Source organism: Dipodomys spectabilis, unplaced genomic scaffold (genome assembly GCF_019054845.1).
Source record: "Dipodomys spectabilis isolate Male_0828 unplaced genomic scaffold, ASM1905484v1 ptg000066l, whole genome shotgun sequence".
NCBI lineage: Eukaryota > Metazoa > Chordata > Mammalia > Rodentia > Heteromyidae > Dipodomys > Dipodomys spectabilis.
In genome coordinates, this window is record NW_024870743.1 from 4,089,597 (window position 1) to 4,109,533 (window position 19,937).

A 19,937-nucleotide genomic window follows, 5' to 3' on the forward strand; every position below is an offset into this window, starting at 1 on the left:
CATTATCTTGCCCATGTAATTGTAACCCCTCCCTACAGTATGTTCACAAATAAAATTTAAAAAATACAGTGAAATATTTACGCATAGCAGGATACCGTCAATAGCTTTGTCCACACAAGCTACTGGGGCGTCTAAGATAAGAAGTCTTTAGCTGCTGTTTGCTGGGAGGTGAAACTTGCCCTTGTTGTTTTACTTCCAGGCCGTAAGGGGCCTGCCCAGTTGGCTACTGCCCCTCAGGGATGTGACTGTGATCCTCTGTCACCAGTGGTTATCCTCTGAACCTGCCTACTTGGACCCATGTGGGTAATGTCCTCAGGTGCCCTTGGGATGAGGTTGGTTATAATAATGTTCAGCAATGCTCCACACTCAGACACCCTAAGTGCATTCTGGGGCCCTGTGCATGGGGTGTATAGTGGGAATATTCGTCAGCCCTTTTCCCTGCTTGGTTGGAGATGGCAAGTGAGTCACTCGCCAACCATGATGTCGACACTGGCCTCTTTTCTGGTTTCATCTCATGTAGCATCTGTTCTATTTTGTGGAGCCGTGCAGCTGTTCTGTTGTTTAGTGCTTCTTGTGCCTTCAGGAAATGGCTGCCACAGTCCTCCACTCCAAGCTGCTGTTTCTCCTTGAGTTCACCGAGTCTCATAGTTTCTGCTTCATGCCTCAGGTTCATGGGATATGTGACCTTCCAGGAGATACCACACACACACACACACACACACACACACACACACACACACACACACACACACACGTGTGCATGCATGTACATATGCACCTGTACACACGCATACACATATACATCGGCGCACATGCTAAACACATATACATACATATGTACACATACACACACACAGGATCTAGGGCTTCTCTCTCATCTCATAATACTTTTCATTCGGGGGCTGGGAAGGTGGCTCAGTGGTAGAGCGCTTGCCTTGCATGCCTGAGGCCCTGGGTTTGATTCCTCAGCACCACATAAAGCAAAAAGAAAAAAGCCGGAAGTGGTGCTGTGGCTCAAGTGGTAGAGCACTAGCCTTGACCTGAAGAGCTGAGGGACAGGGCCCAGGCCCAGAGTTCAGGCCTCACGACCGGACCCCCCCAAAAAAAAAATCAATCCAATACTTTTCATTCATCTCTCTTAAATCTCTTCCATAAAATATACCATATATTTTTTTTTTTCTGGGAGGTACTGGGGATTAAACTGAAGGTTTCACACTTGCCAATTAAGCATTCTACCACTTGTACCAGCTGCCAGCCCCTTAATTATTATTGTTTCATTTTTTTTATAAGAGCACAGATTTCCTTTATTTAATTTTCATTAGTTAAATTCTGGAGGGGTTCAGCATCACACGGATTCTGTGTCCAATGGCCTTAGCAGGAAGGTTGCTTCGGAATTTGGCACAAACCATGCCACTGTTTCCATGGGCACGCATTACCTTTCCCCAGATTACTCTGGTTTTGTTAGGCTTGCCGCCAGGAGTCACTGTGTTGTTTTTTGCTTTGTATACATAAGCACATCTCTTGCCCAAGTAGAAATCGGTATCACCTCGGGCATAAACGCCTTCAATTTTAAGGAGAGCCGTGTGCTCCCTTTGGTTCCCGAGACCCCACTTATAGCCAGTGAAAATGGCCTTGCACCACAGCCTTCCAGACATTTTGCCTTTTAGAAGTCCTGTTCCCAGCTGGCCTCCACAGGCTCCAAGATGGCGGAGAGAGGAAAGCCTGTTTACAACCTTCAGCTGGATATGGTGGTGCAGACCTGTAATCCCAGCTTAGTCAAGAGGATCATAAATCTTAAGTGACATAATGAGGCTTTCTCTCAAAATAATAACAATAATAATTATTATAACAACAATAACAATTTGTCTTCTATTTTATGTAGGTGCTTCAAGACCTTTCTATTATCTTTGGCATTACTAGGGTTTGTACTGAAGGCTTACTACAGGTCACTTTACCACCACACCATAACTGAAGCCCATTAACACTTTTTAATTTTTTTCCCTATATTTTAAAAATATTTACAGGGCTGGGAATGTGGCTTAGTGGTAGAGTGCTTGCCTAGCATGCATGAAGCTCTAGGTTCAATTCCTCAGTACCACATAAACAGAAAAAACCAGAACTGGCACTGTTGTTCAAGTGGTAGCGTGCTAGAAGCTCAGGGACAGTGTCCAGGCTCTGAGTCCAAGACCCCTGGCAAAAAATAAAAAATAAAAATATTTACAGATAAAATTGTTTATCATGTACACTATGATGTTTTGACATATATGATGTGGAATGATTAAATTTAGCAAATGAGCAAATGTAACTTCACTTTATTTTGTTTTTAATTTTTATTTTTTTGGGTCTGGTCGTGGAGCCTGAACTTTGGGCCTGGGCGCTATCCCTCAGCTCTTCAGCTCAAGGCTAGTGCTCTACCACTTGAGCCACAGTGCTACTTCCGGCTTTTTTCTTTCTTATGTGGTGCTGAAGAATCGAACCCAGGGCCTCAGGCATGCAAGGCAAGCGCTCTACCACTGAGCCACCTTCCCAGCACCACTTTATTTTGTTATAAAGACACAAAATGGCACTCATTTGGCACTTTTCAAGAATACAATGTCCTCACTAACCATAGTTTTCCATGTCACCTGGTTGGGGTTCCTTGCTCTACTCAGGAATTGTGGTAGCCTTAGTAATCTTCAGCAAGCAGAGCTGCAGTTAACATCAGGTGGTTCCCTTTAGTGTTATAGCTCTTGTTTGGCCATGAGTGCCAGAACCCACCGCCCTACAGCAACAAGCGTCAACAGCTCCAGGGCCTCAGGTGTCAGGCTCTTCAGCTACAGGCAAACTGATGTCTGAGATTTGCCTTAAAAAAAAAAATGAGGTGAGCACTAGTGACGTACACCTGTAATCCTATCTACTCAGGAGGCTGAGATCTGAGGTTATCAGTTTGAAGCCAGCCTGGGCTGGAAAGTCTGCAAGATTCTTATCTCCAGTTAACTATCAAAAGCCAAAGTGGAGCTGTAGTTCAAATGGTAGAGAGCTAACCTGGATTAAAAAGAACTCAGGCCAGGCGCCAGCGGCTTATGCCTCTAATCCTAGCTACTCAGGAGGCTGAGATCTGAGGATTGAGGTTCAGTGCCACCCCAGGCAGGAAAGTCTGTGAGACACTTAGCTCCAATTAAATCACAGACAAAGCCACAAGTGGCACTATGGCTCAAGTGGTAAAGCCTTAACCTTGAGCAAAAGCAGCTCAGGGTATTACCCAGGCCCAGAGTTCAAGGCCCAGGACTGGCACAAAAAATAAAAATAAAATATATTCATCAGGGCACCCGTGGTAGCTCAAGCCTATAATCCTAGTTACTCAAGAGGCTGAGAGCCTCAGATCTTGGCTCAAACCCAACCCAGGCATGAAAGTCCAAAAGACTCTTACCTCCAATTAGCAAAAAAAACGCTGAGAGTTGAGCTGTAGCTCAAGCAGTGGAGTGGTATCCTGAAACAAAAAGCTCCGAGACAGTTTCCAGGCCCTAAGGTCAAGCCCCAGGACTGGCACAAAAATTAAAAGTGTATTGAAGGAGAATAGAGGGAAGATAATATGTGCGTGAGACACAACGCTGATTACTGTTGAAGGTGGGTAATAAGCACACAGGTTTCAGTACCCTGTTCTGTCCTGTGTGTCCGGAACTTCTCCTGTTCTGTCCTGTGTGTCCGGAACCTCTTTAATATAAATCAAAACCAAATGTAGTGATGTCGTCATCTATTCACTGCTCAATAAGGAGAGAGGCTTTCTCAACACCCAGCCTTCAGCCAGGTCCGGATCCAGATGCATCTGGTCTTCCCAGCTTCCAGCCATGATGGTAACAGCCCCGATTCTCATCCTTAGGAAGCCGTTATCCTCATCCTCACCCACCGAGACCTGCAAGACCAGTCTGAACATCCTGTCCTGGACCCAGCCGCGTCCCTACACTCCCAAGAACACAGGCTGGAGAACGAGCTTCACCAGACGACCAGGAAACATTCCTAGACAAGGACCGGGCTGGGGAGGGGTCTTAAAACCCGCCGATTACATTATTTTACCAGTGGCAGGACACTGTAAATCAGAGGTGTGAGACTGTCCTGAGTTCCCGCTCAACCCACCTTTGCAGACCCTCGAAGCAATTCTTCCCCAGGCTCAGATCTATCTAGGGCATGCTTGCGTCTTGTTCCATCTTTTGAGTCTTTTCCCTGCTTTTACCTATATCAGAGGAGTAGGCCCAGGAAATGGACCAATAAGCACTAATGACAAAAATAAGAATTCTTAAGCCAGAACGTATCTCAACTCTGCAAAGCTTCCTGAAATTCATTAAGTTAAAATCCTGAGTCTCTTGGAAATCCCTGTGTGCGTGGGTCAGGAGAATGACCTGTGGGAAGGAGGCGTCCTGGTCTCTGCCTTTGGCCCATCATAGGCCTGATGGGCCTGACCAGACCGAAACAGGACACCCAGCATCCTTCACCAGCACAGCTTCCACCCGGTGGCCTTCCATGAGATGTGCAGGCAGTGCGGTCCTCGTCCCGTATGTTCCTCAGTCTTCCAAAGTAAAAGTCGTGACCCTCATTGGACAGCTCAAGAGAGCTAGGCAGGTCTCTTAGCATCAAGATGGAGTAGCTGAGGTTCAAAGTGTTGCTTTACAAACAAAATGGAGTAGGTCAGAGCCGGGCATAGCCTAACAGCTTCCGTTCCACTCATCCTAGCCTAACAATAGCAGGCCCAGCCTGGGAGATTCCACCCCCCACCCCCACCCCGCCATCAGCTCTGGTTTCAAGCTATCAGCAAGTCTTCACTGCTGCTATGTGAATGCTGCCCAGCGGAATTTCACTCAAGATACAGAAGGGAGCTGAGCCTCCACCCTCAAGGAGCCTGGCGTCAGCAAGCAGGGCCGTTCACAGATGAAGACACTGGGGCTGGGAGAAGCCACACCACGTGCCCGAGCTCTGTTAGCAGACAGTGGCTGCAACACTGGAACTCAAGGCTGCAGGGTCCCCAGACCCTGCTCCACGTCCTCTTCCTCTCACTAAAGTTCGCCCTTTAAGACACCTGAGGCGAGGGTTGGGGGGGGGGGGGGTGCAGCGTCACCTAGCAACAAGGACAGCACACTGCTTCACCTGCAGGGCCCAGTGCGAAGGAAAAAGCAGAGTGCTAGCATGGGGAAGAATCATCAGCTCACCCCCTGGGTCACCCACCCCCGATGGCGGCCCGGCTGCTTGTCCCTGGCCTGCAAAGGCTCAGCGCTGAGCAGGTGACCGCAGTGTCTGGCTCCAGTTAGAAGTATCTCCTCTGAGCCAGCCTGCCCTGACTCCCACATCCAGCCACCTGCCCCGTGGACGCACAGCTCTGCGACTGGCTGACCCAGCACCTTTCAGCAATTCTAACTTTGCAGATTTGCAATCTCTTGGCTGACACTGCAGCCGCTTTCTTTGCTGAGAAGCCTGATCTCGCTGACCCAGTGCCAACTTTGGCACCACGCAAATCCATTAACACCCCAGCCTGGTAACTACTTGAGGCTAAGTGCTCTTTGGCTTTATTTTCCAGAGGTGCCTCTTTACTCCCTCTGCTGATCCAGCCTGCCCGTGGTTGTCTTGCAGAAAACAGCCCAGCCCTCTGACCATGAGCTCTGCTTTCCCTCTATCTGTCACACAGTCTTACTGTTTCGGAATTAATAGGTACATAGCAACGTCAGGGAAGCCTGCTATAATTTTATGTATCAGAAAGGCAGTTTGGGGGACTGGGAAGGTGGCTCAGTGGTAGAGTGCTTGCCTAGCATGCATGAAGCTCTGGGTTCAATTCCTCAGTACCATAAAAACAAAAGGCCGGAAATGGCTCCATGGCTTAAGTGGTAGAGTGCTAGTCTTGAGCAAAAGAAGCTCAAGGACAGTGCCCAGGCCCCGAGTTCAAGCCCCATGACTGGCAAAAAAAAAAAAGAGAGACAATTTTGTATTAGTGAGCTATCTGTGACTCTCCACCTTCTGAACACTCAAGGAAGCAGCTGTGAGACCTGAGCAGGTCGTGGTCCCGATCTCATGGTTTGAGTAGTGTTCCTAGAGCAGTGTGTATCGAGAGCTTCCTCATACCGGAGTGTCTGTGTCTAACTGATGTTGCTGTTTCTCTCACATTATTAGAATAGCCCACAGCTGCCTGCAGGCTCCTAGCGGCCTGTCTTGGGGACTGAGTCCTGATTGGGAACCTGAGTGCTAAAGCAGTCAGGACTGAGACGAGTCTGTCACGGCCCCTTTGGCCATGGCTGGTTTTTGTCTGTTCAGTTTTCTGGCTGCTGTGGGATATTCCCAGTCTCTATCCCAAGATGCTTTCCTTCCCAGCCCCAAGCAGCTGCCGGTCCCCGCCCAGCCTTACCCCTCACGCCACAGCTTTCAGACTGGAATCGGTTCCTAATAAAGGGAGGACTAGGCGCCAGGCTCCCTGTCTGGAATTCATGTTTGGTCTAGAACAATCTGGTCTGCCACTGTCTGGAGACAGTCTCCACTGGTGGTTTTTAAATTTTTATCATGCAAAATTTTTCAGTAAATGTATAGCTCATACCTGTAAACTTTTTAAGTCTAGCTAATATGCACCTATCTAAAAATATGTTTTTCAGTAGACAATAGGATAATGGGGATGTACTCATTGTTGAGCCTAAACAATGATCTGCTGATCTTGAATCTGTTCCATCCTTCTCCCTCCTCTGTGGATTATTTTAAAGCAAATCCAAACCAGTTTTTTTCCCAAAGTTTTCATTACCATATGTTAGTTGTAGAGAGGGATTTGATGGTGATATTTACACACATCCACATACGATGTATGTGGATCAAATTGACCCTCTCTCATTGTTATAACTATGCTGTTCAAGAACCCCTGGAGTCATAATGATAGACACAAAGATAAAGAATTGGCTCAGCAAGGGAAAATTTACTTCTGCAGAAAGGTGCACCAAGAACCTGGCAAGTAAATACACAGAGAAGGCAGGCTGCTCTCCTATTTATCCCTAATACAGCAGGCCCTGCCCCTCTGCTCTGATTGGTTGAGCTCAGGTTCACAATCTGCTCATGATTGGCTAGTTTGAAAAGGGTAAAATATATTTGCATGAGGTGACTTTGAAATAGGTAGTCTCAAAATATACCTGCATCTTCTGCTATTTCTTGAACAGTCTGGGCCATGTCTTAATTCCATTTTGAAACTAGTTTAAGATAAAACCTTACCTTTTCAAAAATCCTTCCAAATGGGCACCAGTGGCTCATGCCTATAATCCTAGCTACTCAGGAGGCTGAGATCCTGAGGATTGGGTCAACCAACAACAATAAAAAAAAAAATCCTTCCTTACCCCAAAGCATTTCCTCTTTTCCTTAACAAGAGCCAGCAGGGAATTTTAAACAATACACTTTGATAGATAGGATATTTTTCTCACATACTATACTTTCTCTCTTCTTTTTTAAACGATGTTAACAGGCTTCATTATTCTATTTTCATATCTACATATAAAGTACTTGGGTCAAAGTACTTGCCCTCTAGACCCCAAACATTTGTTTTATTTTTTATTATCTTTTAAGTAGTTGTAGAAAGGAGTTGCGGTTTAACAAAGCAGTCACCCCTGTCAACATTCCCACCCCTTCCCCCACTACCACTACCCTCACTCCTCTCAAGTTTGTAGCTACATCCTGAGTTCTCAACTGCATTCTCCCTCTCTTCTTCTGCTCAAATATTTCTTAACATTCATATCACATTTTTGTTTTTGCCAGTACCAGAACTTAAATAGGAGTAACACATCTAACCCAGTGGTAATAACACTTTAATTTGGCCACTGCAGTCTTCTGCCAGAACACTGAGAATAAAGAAAGAGGTGATTACAACTTTCAACCAGCCAGGAGGCACTGGAGGCTCACACTTGTAATCCTGGCTACTCAAGAGTCTGAGATCTGAGGATCGTGACTTGAAGCTAATGTGGGCCAGAAAGTTGAGAGACTCTTATCTCCCATTAATCAAGAAAAGACTAGAAGTGGTGCTGTGGCTCAAGTGGTAGAGTGCTAGCCTTGAGCAGAAGAGCCCCGGGACAATGTCCAAGCCTAGAGTTCAAGCCCCAGGACTGGCCAAAAACAAAAAACTTTCAACCAATTACTCTAGGACTCAGATAAAACCCAATGCAGAGACAAAAAATGTTGGTGGAAAAACAAGGCAACATGACTCCTCAAAAAGTCAAAAACTCCACAGCAGCAAATACTAACAATAGCAAGGTAAATGTGAATGACATCTTAAACCAAGAATTTTAGGAAATGATTACAAGAATGATCAGTAAAATTAAAGAAAACATGAATAAATGCCCAAAGAGAGAACACAGAGTTAAATGAAATAAAGAAGACAATGCAGGACATAAAAGAAGAACTCGGTAAAGATACAGAAGTTCTGAAGAAACAAATTCAAACTTGGAAATGAAAAGCTAAATAAGTCTAATAAAAATTCAGTTGAAACCCGGTGGCGCATACCTATAATCCTAACTACCTAGGAGGCTGAGATCCGAGAATCGTGGTTAGAAGCCAGCCCCGGCAGGAAAATCCGTGAGATTCTTATCTCCAGTTAACTACCAGAAAACCAGAAGTGGTGCTGTGGCTCAGAGTGATAGAGAGCTAGCCTTGAGTGGAAAAAGCTCAGGGACAGGGTCCAGGCTCTGAGTTAAAACCCCACGATTGAAAACAACAACAAATTCAGTTGCAAGTCTCTACAGGGCCCTGGAACCCCGCAGATGGGAGTGAGTCCCCAGGGACCGCCTCCTCTCTGCAGCCCCGCCTTCCTTCTCTCTGCTTCCTGGACACCAGGACACAACAGCTTTGCCCTGCCACACACACTCTGCCGTGATGTACAGTGCGGGACCAAGGCGCCTTAAACTGAAATTTCTAAGCACAAGCCAAAGGAACCCTTTCCTCCTTCAAGCTGGTTTCCTAGGATATTTTGCTGCAGCAACAAAGAGCTAACGACACAAGGTCCAAATAAAATAAGGTCCAACTATAAAAGGCCTCATAGTGATCCAAGGCGGAGTCTAGAGTAAACACACACACACACACACAATGAGAAATTGAATGCCTCCCTCACCAAAGAATGGTTTTCAAGTTTTTTGTGGGTTTGGTAACAAGCAGACAGTAAGAGACAAAATGTGAGGCAATCTCTATAATCTATAAAGTTGTAGAAGAAAGCACTTCATGGCTAAACTGAAGAATAGCCACCAAGTCATGATACTGTTTGTGCTGATACGTCCAGAATCTGCGCTCTTGGAGATGAAGGGAAAACGCTGCTCTTCTTGAGTATGAAAGCAAGAAATAATGCATCACCAGGGGTGGGCGGGGGGTCCAGAAACATTCTTTCTTTATTTTTGTTGGTCGTGGGGCTTAAACGCTGGGCCTGGGCGCTGTCCCTGCACTCTTCCGCTCAAGGCGAGCCTTGAGCCACAGCACCACTTCCAGTTTTTCTAGTGGTTTATTGGAGATAAGAGTTTCATGGACTTTCCTGCCCAGGCTGGCTTTGAACTGTGATCCTCAGATCTCAGCCTCCTGAGTAGCTAGGATTACAGGAGTGAGCCACCGGCGCCAGGCCTGAAACAGTCTCTAAAGAGGGGATTCCAGTACCATTGAAAAGCACGTGCGAGGAGGGAGGAGAGAACCTTCATTGCCAAGCCAGTAAGTGCCTGCCGCCACTGCGGGCCAGGCCCGGCGTGAGCTTCACGGCCTCTTTGAGGAGCACGTGGCCTGGTCCGGCTGCTCACACGCCTCACACGCTGTGCTGGGCACACTTAGCTCTGTCCAGGGGTCCCGTGCACACTCAGCTCTGTCCAGGGGCCCTGTGCACACTCAGCTCTGTGGGGGCCCGTGCACACTCAGCTCTGTCGGGGCCCCGTGCACACTCAGCTCTGTGGGGGCCCGTGCACACTCAGCTCTGTCCAGGGGCCCTGTGCACACTCAGCTCTGTGGGGGCCTCTTGCACACTCAGCTCTGTCGGGGCCCCGTGCACACTCAGCTCTGTGGGGGCCCCGTGCACACTCAGCTCTGTGGGGGCCCGTGCACACTCAGCTCTGTGGGGGCCTGTGCACACTCAGCTTTGTCCAGGGGCCGCGCACACTCAGTTCTATCCAGGGCCCGTGCACACTCAGCTCTGTCGGGGCCCCGTGCACACTCAGCTCTGTGGGGCCCATGCACACTCAGCTCTGTGGGGGCCCGTGCACACTCAGCTCTGTGGGTCCCCGTGCACACTCAGCTCTGTCGGGGCCCCGTGCACACTCAGTTCTGTGGGGGCCCGTGCACACTCAGCTCTGTCGGGGCCCCGTGCACACTCAGCTCTGTGGGGGCCTGTGCACACTCAGCTCTGTCGGGGCCCCGTGCACACTCAGCTCTGTCCAGGGGCCGCGCACACTCAGTTCTATCCAGGGGCCGCGCACACTCAGCTCTGGCCACATGCACACTCAGCTGTCCAGGGGCCCTGTGCACACTCAGCTCTGTCCAGGGGCCCCGTGCACACTCAGCTCTGTCAGGGCCCGTGCACACTCAGCTCTGTCAGGGCCCGTGCACACTGAGCTCTGTCGGGGCCCGTGCACACTCAGCTCTGCTGCAGAGGGCTATGGGGGAGGGGTGACTGCTGCGGGGGGAGGGCTTAGGGGAGGGCTGCAGGGAGGGAGAACTGCTGTGGGGGCGGGCTGCCGAGAGGGGGCACTGCTGTGGGGGAGGACTGTTGGGAGGGGGAATGCGGGGGAGGGAGGACTGCTGTGGGGGAGGGCTGTGGGGAGGGGGACTGCTGGGGAGGAAGGCTGCGGGGGAGGGGGAACTGCTGTGGGGGAGGGCTGTGGGGAGGGGCTGGGGCCTGGGTGAGAGGAGCTTCCGCCCTCCTGATCCTCAAGAGCGGAGCATGCTCCCGAGTGTCGAGTGCACACACATCTGCACACACATGTGCAGCCTGTATTGACTGCACGTTTGCATTGCACACATTAGTTATACAGTATTTGAGGTTTTGTTTTGTAAAGCACAGTATCACTGTGCCACCCAGGCTGCCTCTGACTTTGTGATCTTGCCTCAACCACAGTGCTGGGATTACAGGTGTGCACCACCATGCCTGCCTAATAAATCATTGGTGTGTGTGTGTTGAGCGTACATCGATGTACTGGTACGTATGCATGGGTGCATGTGTATATGTATATATATATGTGATTATGTGCATGCATATTGATATACTCATGTGTGTATATATGAATATGCTGGTGTGTGTATTGGCTAGTATGCATGTGTGTATATATGTGATTATGTGATGCATATTGATACATGTGTGTGTGTGTATGAATGTGCTGGTGTGTGTGGGTGTGTATGTATGGCTATAGGTGATTATGTGCGTGCATATTGATGCATTCGTGTGTGGTGTGTGTGTGTGTGTGTGTGTGTGTGTATTCGCTGGTGTGCATGTACGTGTTTACAGTACACAGCAGAACGCTTTTTGGTGAACCCGCCCCCTGCAGCTCCGTCCCCACCGTCCCACCTTGTCCTGCACTCTGCTCCTCTCAGAGCTGATTTGTCTGGCGCAGGTTCAACCCAGCAGCACCACCTGCTGGCCCTGCTGTCTCTGGGCGACCGTGATTGGCCACCAGTGCAGAGGAACAAGATGCACACCTCCCCACCATCCCATCATGGGACAAGTTGAAACTACTGCTGGTTGAGTAGCACTTCTGGAATATTCCTGCCAAAGATAGGGCCCTGAATAGAATCACAGGGTGGCAGAGGACGTCCTCAAGTGGGGGAGGTCTACAGACGGTTGATGCTCATCCAAAGTGTCAAGGTCATAAAGGTCGAGCAAAGACTAAGGCTGCAGGACCTGAGGAGACACAGCAGCCATGCCGCGTGCCGTCCACGCGGGGTCCGCTCGCCTGCAGGGCCTGGCCGGCGCAGGTGAGGTGAGCGGCAGCGATGAGGACTTCCTGACCCGGCGAGGCCGCTGTGGAGTCAGGAGGAAGCCTTCGGGGCAGGAGTACACTGAGGTGCGGCTGGCAGGGGTGGGGCGGAGGGGGTAGTGTGGCTCCTGGGAAGAATAGAGCTCTTGTTGAAGGGCCGGTCCTTCAGATGTCATGATGGCGGGCGGCCTGTATCTCACTCATCAGCAGACTGTCATCTAGACCAAAGAATATAATTTAAAAATGGTTGGAGGTGTGGCTCTGTGAGTTGAGCAGGAGCTAATGAGCAAAAGCAGCAGGTACTGAGTTCAAGTGTTGGTCTCAGAACTAAAAACAAAGGAAAAAAAGAAATCTGAGACTGTAACAGTGCCCTCGGCCCAAAGGATCTCACAGAGCTGCCGTGCATTCCATCCGCTGGCAGCCAGAGGACGTCTCCATAAAGGCCACAAAGCAAGTCTTAACAAAATTTCCTAAATCGTAATAGGCTGTCATGGAATTAAATAGAAACCAATAGTAAGGCAAACTGCAGAAACTTCATACACATGGAGGTCGAAAAATACACTTTTGAACAATCGGCGAGTCAGGGAAGATGTTAGAAAAGCAGCGGCCTCCTAGAAGCTTCTGCACACAGCAGGGGTGGGGCTGGAGCTAGGAGTGCCTTATTTAAGAAGTCGGAAAGGGGTTGGTAGAGCGCTAGCCAGTGAGCGAGAGCAATAGGTACCAAGTTCGAGTCCCAGTCTCAGACCTAGAGAGAGAGAGAGAGCACTCAAACAAGTAACAATGATGCAGCTCAAGCTCTTAGCTACACAAGAGCTGGCCAAATCTCAAATCAGTAAAGAAATGATCAAAATTAGTGCAGAAATGACCTAAATGGAGACTAAAAGAACAACGCAACCAAATAAGTGAAACAGAGGTGGTTCTTTGAAAAGATAAATAAGATTTTAAAACCCATCCCCAAACTAATCAAAAAAGACTCAATAAAACTAAATATAAAAAAAGGAATCACATGACAAATACCAATGAAATTCAAAGAATCATTATGCATATTTTAGCCTTTCATTATTGAATGTTTTGAAAACATAAACTGAAGAATCTAGAAGAAATGGGTGCTTCTAAATATCCTTGTCCTGGGGCTGGGAAGGTGGCTCAGTGGTAGAGCGCTTGCCTTGCATGCATGAGGCCCTAGGTTTGATTCTTCAGCACCACATATGCAGAAAAAAACCGGAAGTGGCCCTGTGGCTCAAGTGGTAGAGCGCTAGCCTTAAGCTGAAGAGCTGAGGGACAGCACCCAGGCCCAGAGTTCAGACCCCATGACTGGACCAAAAAAAAAAAAAAAAAAATATATATATATATATATATATATATATATATATATCTCCTTGACCTACCAAAATTGAGCTAGGAGGATATAAAAAACCACCGGTAATGAGCAGTGACATTGAAAGGAGCTGGCCAACCAGACTGGACTGCAACTCTGCAGGGATCTTAGTGTGGCTCACATTAGCTGTGTGGCTCCTGGCAAGTATGGAACCTCTCTGAGCCTCAGCTTTCTACAGTGCAGAAGCAGGACGGTGATGTCTACCTTGTCGGGTTGCAGTCAGGATGAGAAAGGGTTATACAGGCTCTGTTCCATGCGCGTCCATCATCTACCTTTGATAGTCTGCCCCAAAACCTCTTGGGAACCCCTTATCAACAGTTTTACAACCATTCTGGAATATTCTAATCAAACCACTTACAGTTGCCCACATGGGTGATAGTCCTGCTTACTATCACATCATTGTAATAGTTCACACATCCAAGATATCCTTAGATTCCTACTCAGCCTTCAAACCCAGTTGAGCTGCCTCCTTCGGGTATCTGTATGTGTTTGTGTATATATACATAATTTTACTCCATGTATTTATGTGTTTATTTAGCAATATTGGGGCTTGAAGTCAAGACCTCATGATTGATAGGCAAATGCTCAACAATTTGAGCTACACCTCTAACCCTTGAATGTCTCATTTGTGAAGCGTTCCCTGGCACATACACCCACAAACGTGCTGGTATTTCCTTCTGAGTCTGATCATTTGTTACTAGATCAAGACGATGCATAGTTACCTCTCACTTAGAGAATCTATGATGCATCTCACCTCTCAGCTAACTATGCTTTTTATTAAGACATCCGTGCAGGGCACTGATTATTATTCCTGATTGCTTTACGTATGAAAAAGCGGAGTCTCCAAGGTAAGTAAACGGTGTGACAGTCATGCCTGAAATCTAGCACTCAGGAGGCTGAGGAAGGAGGATTGTAAGTGTGAGGCTAGCCTTGACTACATCTCAAAACCTGGTCTCAACTCCCCGTCCCCCCAAAACAATAAAAATAAAAAAAGCTTGCTCTAGGCCTGACAGCTGAGAAGGGGCAGAGCTAGAACTCAAACCTTGGGCTTCCCCGTTCAGAGCCACGAGAGCCTCACTGTGGCCTTGGCTCTGTCCCCGAGGCCAGGAGCCTCAGGTGCGGACAGAGCACCTGCCTTGAGAGGTGCTGGGGACGGGACGGAGTGACCAAGGAGGGCCCGCGCGCGTCCTTCCCCACTTGACCACCAGAGGGCGCAGCTGCACCGCTCCAGCGCCGCTGGATGTGTCCAGGCACTGGGTGTGTCTCACGCTGATTCCTACCTCAACCCTCAGAGCTCCTGGAACAGAGAAATCCTGCGCAAGGCGAAGCAAAACTGTGTCGCACAGGCTTGATTCTAGGGAGCCAGGGCACGTCCCTCCCCCCTTGTTCATGTAGCAGCTCACCCCCACGGCCTCAGAGGCTCGCAGAGGCCCTGTTGGCTCTGGCTAGAAAAGTAGTGGTGCTGTGGCTCAAGTGGCAGGGCGCTAGCCGTGAGCTGAAGAGCTGAGGGACAGTGCCCAGGCCCAGAGTTCAGCCCCACGACCAGCAAAAAAACCCCAAAAAACAAAACCCGAAAGTCTAATTTAACCAGAAGCCATGCGCCACCTCGGCCCCTGTTCCGTCCTGCACTCTCGCCGGCAGGCAGAGGACAAGCCCTAGCACGGGCGAGGATGGCATTGGCGTTGATAAGTATATTTCCATTTTCTCAGCCCAAACTAACGGGAGGCCGGCAGAGCCCCACTATCGCCCTTCATTTGCTGTCGCTGCTGCCTGTTTTCAAGGTGGAGTCTCACTTCGTGCCCAGGCATGTGCTCGGCCCACCGTTTGCCTGCGTTAGGCTTCCTGTCAGGCCACCAGGCCCTGGCTTCCTCCGTTGAGATGGAGCCTTCCAGACTTTTCTACCTGTGCTTGCCGGAATCTCCCGTCCATCTCAGCCACCTGCATAACTAGGATGACAGACACACACCACAGTGCCCGGATATAGGTTGAGAAGAAGTCTCCTGAACATTTCTGCCTGGGCTAGCCTTAAACTATGTTCCTCCTATTCTTAGACTCCCAGGGAACCAGGACTACGAGCTTGAGCCGCTGACGCCCGGCTTATACATGTCTGTTTCCCACTTCCCATCTCCCCAGAGGCAGACATTTTAACACATACATTAGGAATCTCTTGCAAAATTAGTGCGTGTTACCTTCCGTTGGTACTGCTTTCTATACAGATGGTTGCCCAACTCGTGATGGTTTCAACTTGGGTTTTGGCTTTTGAACTTACCATGGTGCAGCAGCAGTACATAGTCAGTAGAGAGCCTCCTTGGAATTTGCGGTTGGCTAGGATGAAATGCGTGTTCCACTGATGACGCTTTAAACACGCGGGAGCTGCCAAGCCCCAGCGGCGTCATTGGCGGGAGCCCGCCTGCTCCTGCCCGCCTGCTCCTGCCCGCCTGCGTGCCCACCTGTGTGCCCACCTGCTCCTGCCCACCTGCACGTGCCCGCCTGCTCCTGCCCACCTGCTCCTGCCCGCCTGCGTGCCCACCTGCTCCTGCCCGCCTGCGTGCCCACCTGCTCCTGCCCGCCTGCGTGCCCACCTGTGTGCCCGCCTGCTCCTGCCCACCTTCGCGTGCCCGCCTGCTCCTGCCCACCTGCTCCTGCCCACCTGCGCGTGCCCACCTGCTCCTGCCCGCCTGCGTGCCCACCTGCTCCTACCCACCTGCTCCTGCCCACCTGCTCCTGCCCACCTGCTCCTGCCCGCCTGCTCCTGCCCACCTGCTCCTGCCCACCTGTGCGTGCCCACCTGCTCCTGCCCACGTGCGCGTGCCCGCCTGCACGTGCCCGCCTGCTCCTGCCCACCTGCTCCTGCCCGCCTGCGCGTGCCCACCTGCTCCTGCCCACCTGCTCCTGCCCGCCTGCTCCTGCCCACCTGCGCGTGCCCACCTGCTCCTGCCCACCTGCTCCTGCCCGCCTGCTCCTGCCCGCCTGCTCCTGCCCACCTGCTCCTGCCCGCCTGCTCCTGCCCGCCTGCTCCTGCCCGCCTGCTCCTGCCCACCTGCGCATGCCCACCTGCTCCTGCCCACCTGCTCCTGCCCGCCTGCTCCTGCCCGCCTGCTCCTGCCCACCTGCGCGTGCCCGCCTGCTCCTGCCCACCTGCTCCTGCCCACCTGCTCCTGCCCAACTGCGCATGCCCACCTGCTCCTGCCCACCTGCGCGTGCCCACCTGCTCCTGCCCACCTGCACGTGCCCGCCTGCTCCTGCCCACCTGCTCCTGCCCGCCTGCTCCTGCCCACCTGCGCATGCCCACCTGCTCCTACCCACCTGCGTGTGCCCACCTGCTCCTGCCCACCTGCTCCTGCCCGCCTGCTCCTGCCCACCTGCGCGTGCCCGCCTGCTCCTGCCCACCTGCGCGTGCCCACCTGCTCCTGCCCACCTGCGCGTGCCCGCCTGCTCCTGCCCACCTGCTCCTGCCCCCCTGCTCCTGCCCGCCTGCTCCTGCCCACCTGCTCCTACCCACCTGCTCCTGCCCACCTGCTCCTGCCCGCCTGCTCCTGCCCGCCTGCTCCTGCCCACCTGCTCCTGCCCGCCTGCTCCTGCCCACCTGCACATGCCCACCTGCACGTGCCCGCCTGCTCCTACCCACCTGCTCCTGCCCACCTGCTCCTGCCCACCTGCGCGTGCCCACCTGCGCGTGCCCACCTGCTCCTGCCCACCTGCTCCTGCCCACCTGCTCCTGCCCGCCTGCTCCTGCCCACCTGCGCATGCCCACCTGCACGTGCCCGCCTGCTCCTGCCCACCTGCACGTGCCCGCCTGCTCCTGCCCACCTGCTCCTGCCCGCCTGCTCCTGCCCGCCTGCGTGCCCACCTGCTCCTGCCCACCTGCTCCTGCCCACCTGCTCCTGCCCACCTGCTCCTGCCCGCCTGCGTGCCCACCTGCTCCTGCCCACCTGCTCCTGCCCACCTGCTCCTGCCCGCCTGCTCCTGCCCACCTGCTCCTACCCACCTGCTCCTGCCCGCCTGCGTGCCCACCTGCTCCTGCCCACCAGCTCCTACCCACCTGCTCCTGCCCGCCTGCGTGCCCACCTGCTCCTGCCCACCTGCTCCTGCCCGCCTGCTCCTGCCCGCCTGCGTGCCCACCTGCTCCTGCCCACCTGCTCCTGCCCACCTGCTCCTGCCCACCTGCTCCTACCCACCTGCTCCTGCCCGCCTGCGTGCCCACCTGCTCCTGCCCACCTGCTCCTGCCCACCTGCTCCTGCCTGCCTGCTCCTGCCCACCTGCTCCTACCCACCTGCTCCTGCCCGCCTGCGTGCCCACCTGCTCCTGCCCACCTGCTCCTGCCCACCTGCTCCTGCCCACCTGCTCCTGCCCGCCTGCGTGCCCACCTGCTCCTGCCCACCTGCTCCTGCCCACCTGCTCCTACCCACCTGCTCCTGCCCGCCTGCGTGCCCACCTGCTCCTGCCCACCTGCTCCTGCCCGCCTGCTCCTGCCCACCTGCTCCTGCCCACCTGCTCCTGCCCGCCTGCGCATGCCCGCCTGCTCCTGCCCACCTGCGCATGCCCACCTGCGCATGCCCACCTGCGCATGCCCACCTGCTCCTGCCCACCTGCTCCTACCCACCTGCTCCTGCCCGCCTGCTCCTGCCCGCCTGCTCCTGCCCGCCTGCTCCTGCCCACCTGCGCATGCCCACCTGCTCCTGCCCACCTGCGCATGCCCACCTGCGCATGCCCACCTGCTCCTGCCCACCTGCTCCTGCCCACCTGCTCCTACCCACCTGCGCATGCCTACCTGCTCCTGCCCACCTGCTCCTACCCACCTGCTCCTGCCCACCTGCGCGTGCCCACCTGCGCATGCCCACCTGCTCCTGCCCACCTGCGCGTGCCCACCTGCTCCTGCCCACCTGCGCATGCCCACCTGCTCCTGCCCACCTGCGCATGCCCACCTGCTCCTGCCCACCTGCTCCTGTCCACCTGCGCATGCCCACCTGCTCCTGCCCACCTGCACGTGCCCACCTGCACGTGCCCGCCTGCTCCTGCCCGCCTGCGCCTGCCCACCTGCTCCTGCCCACCTGCGCATGCCCACCTGCTCCTGCCCACCTGCGCATGCCCACCTGCGCATGCCCACCTGCTCCTGCCCGCCTGCGCGTGCCCACCTGCTCCTGCCCGCCTGCGCGTGCCCACCTGCTCCTGCCCGCCTGCGCGTGCCCACCTGCTCCTGCCCACCTGCACGTGCCCACCTGCACGTGCCCACCTGCGCGTGCCCACCTGCACGTGCCCACCTGCGCGTGCCCACCTGCCCCTGCCCACCTGCTCCTGCCCACCTGCTCCTGCCCACCTGCGCATGCCCACCTGCTCCTGCCCACCTGCTCCTGCCCACCTGCGCATGCCCACCTGCTCCTGCCCACCTGCTCCTGCCCACCTGCTCCTGCCCACCTGCTCCTGCCCACCTGCACGTGCCCGCCTGCTCCTGCCCACCTGCGCGTGCCCGCCTGCTCCTGCCCTCTGTCCACGCTGCTCTCGCGCACACCGCGCTCTGTCCAGCGCTAGCCGGGCTACTTGCCACGGGGCTCTCCCCGCTTGTCCCCAGGGCTTTCAAATGGCCATGGCCCCCTCAGAGACCTGGGGCGAGTCTCGGGGTGTGTCCTTTACAGACAAGGCAGAAGCCAACTTGCAGTCTGTGGAGCGGCTGCTGGGTCACAGGATTTGCCCCCGCACCGCCTGGCGGGCTCCCCATGCCGTCTCCGTGCACACACGCGTGCCAGCGGCTTCCCGGCTCATCAGTCTGATGGCTGAAGGGCGGCCCGCTGTTGCTCACAGGTGTCACTCTCGTGTCCTAACACACAGGCCGGTTCCCATCAGGCTGCTGAGCTCTGGGAGTTCTGCTGTGTGTTTTTAGCTGTCCCTGTCCCCTTGTCAGGTCCCCTCCTTGACCCTACCCCCCCATACCTTTCTCCAGCGGGGCGCAGGAGGGCTTGATCTCTGGGCCTGGGCACTGTCCCTGAGCTGATTTTGCTCCAGGCGAGCACTCTACCGTTTGAGCCACAATGCCACTTCTGGCTCTGTGTGTGTGTGTGTGTGTGTGTGTGTGTGTGTGTGTGTGTGTGTAGTTTATTGGAGATAAGAGTATCACAGGGTTTCCTGCCTGGGCAGGCTTTGAACCACGATCCTCATATCTCAGCCTCCTGAGTAGCTAGGATGAGGCGTGAGCCACTGCGCCCAGCCCCTCCTTGATCCTTTCAATGTGGGTGCTGGTGGGGGGGGGGCAGGTCCTCCAGGCCTCGCATGGACAGGGCACGGGCTGCAGGCCCTCCATGTGCTCCCCTGTCCATTTCTGCTCTCACCCGGCTCTGCACTCCTGCTCAGCCCCTTCTCTGGGGCCCAGCGCATGGCCGAGCTCGGGAGCCCCGCACCAGGCTTAGACCCAGGCTGCCGCCCCGCGCCATCCTCTCGGCTGGACAAGGCTGGAGCTGCGGGGCGTGGGAAGCCTGGCGCCCTCTGAGCTCCGTTCTCAGGTCCCTCCGGACCACTCGGCTCTGTGCCACCAGCTCCGGGCAGCAGCGCTGCTCCCTCCTCCATGGTCTCCAGCTGCACTTACTACTTTGCTAACCGAGCAGGCTGAGACCACTCACTAAAGCAGCGGTGCCCGGGACCCTCAGAC

General features: G+C 53.5%; 1 protein-coding gene across 1 annotated transcript; it reads right to left on the reverse strand.

Moving 5' to 3' along the window:
* Positions 1-1,322: 1,322 nt before the first annotated feature.
* LOC122108811 (60S ribosomal protein L35a-like) lies at positions 1,323-1,715 on the reverse strand. The gene has a single exon (XM_042680794.1). It carries the CDS (start codon positions 1,653-1,655, stop codon positions 1,323-1,325), a length of 333 nt encoding a protein of 110 aa, XP_042536728.1. The 5' UTR covers positions 1,656-1,715.
* Positions 1,716-19,937: the final 18,222 nt, after the last annotated feature.

What these genes read in the sequence shown, in the direction of transcription:
- LOC122108811 (XM_042680794.1), bottom strand. Translation starts at nt 1,655, where the DNA reads ATGTCTGGAAGGCTGTGGTGCAAGGCCATTTTCACTGGCTATAAGTGG.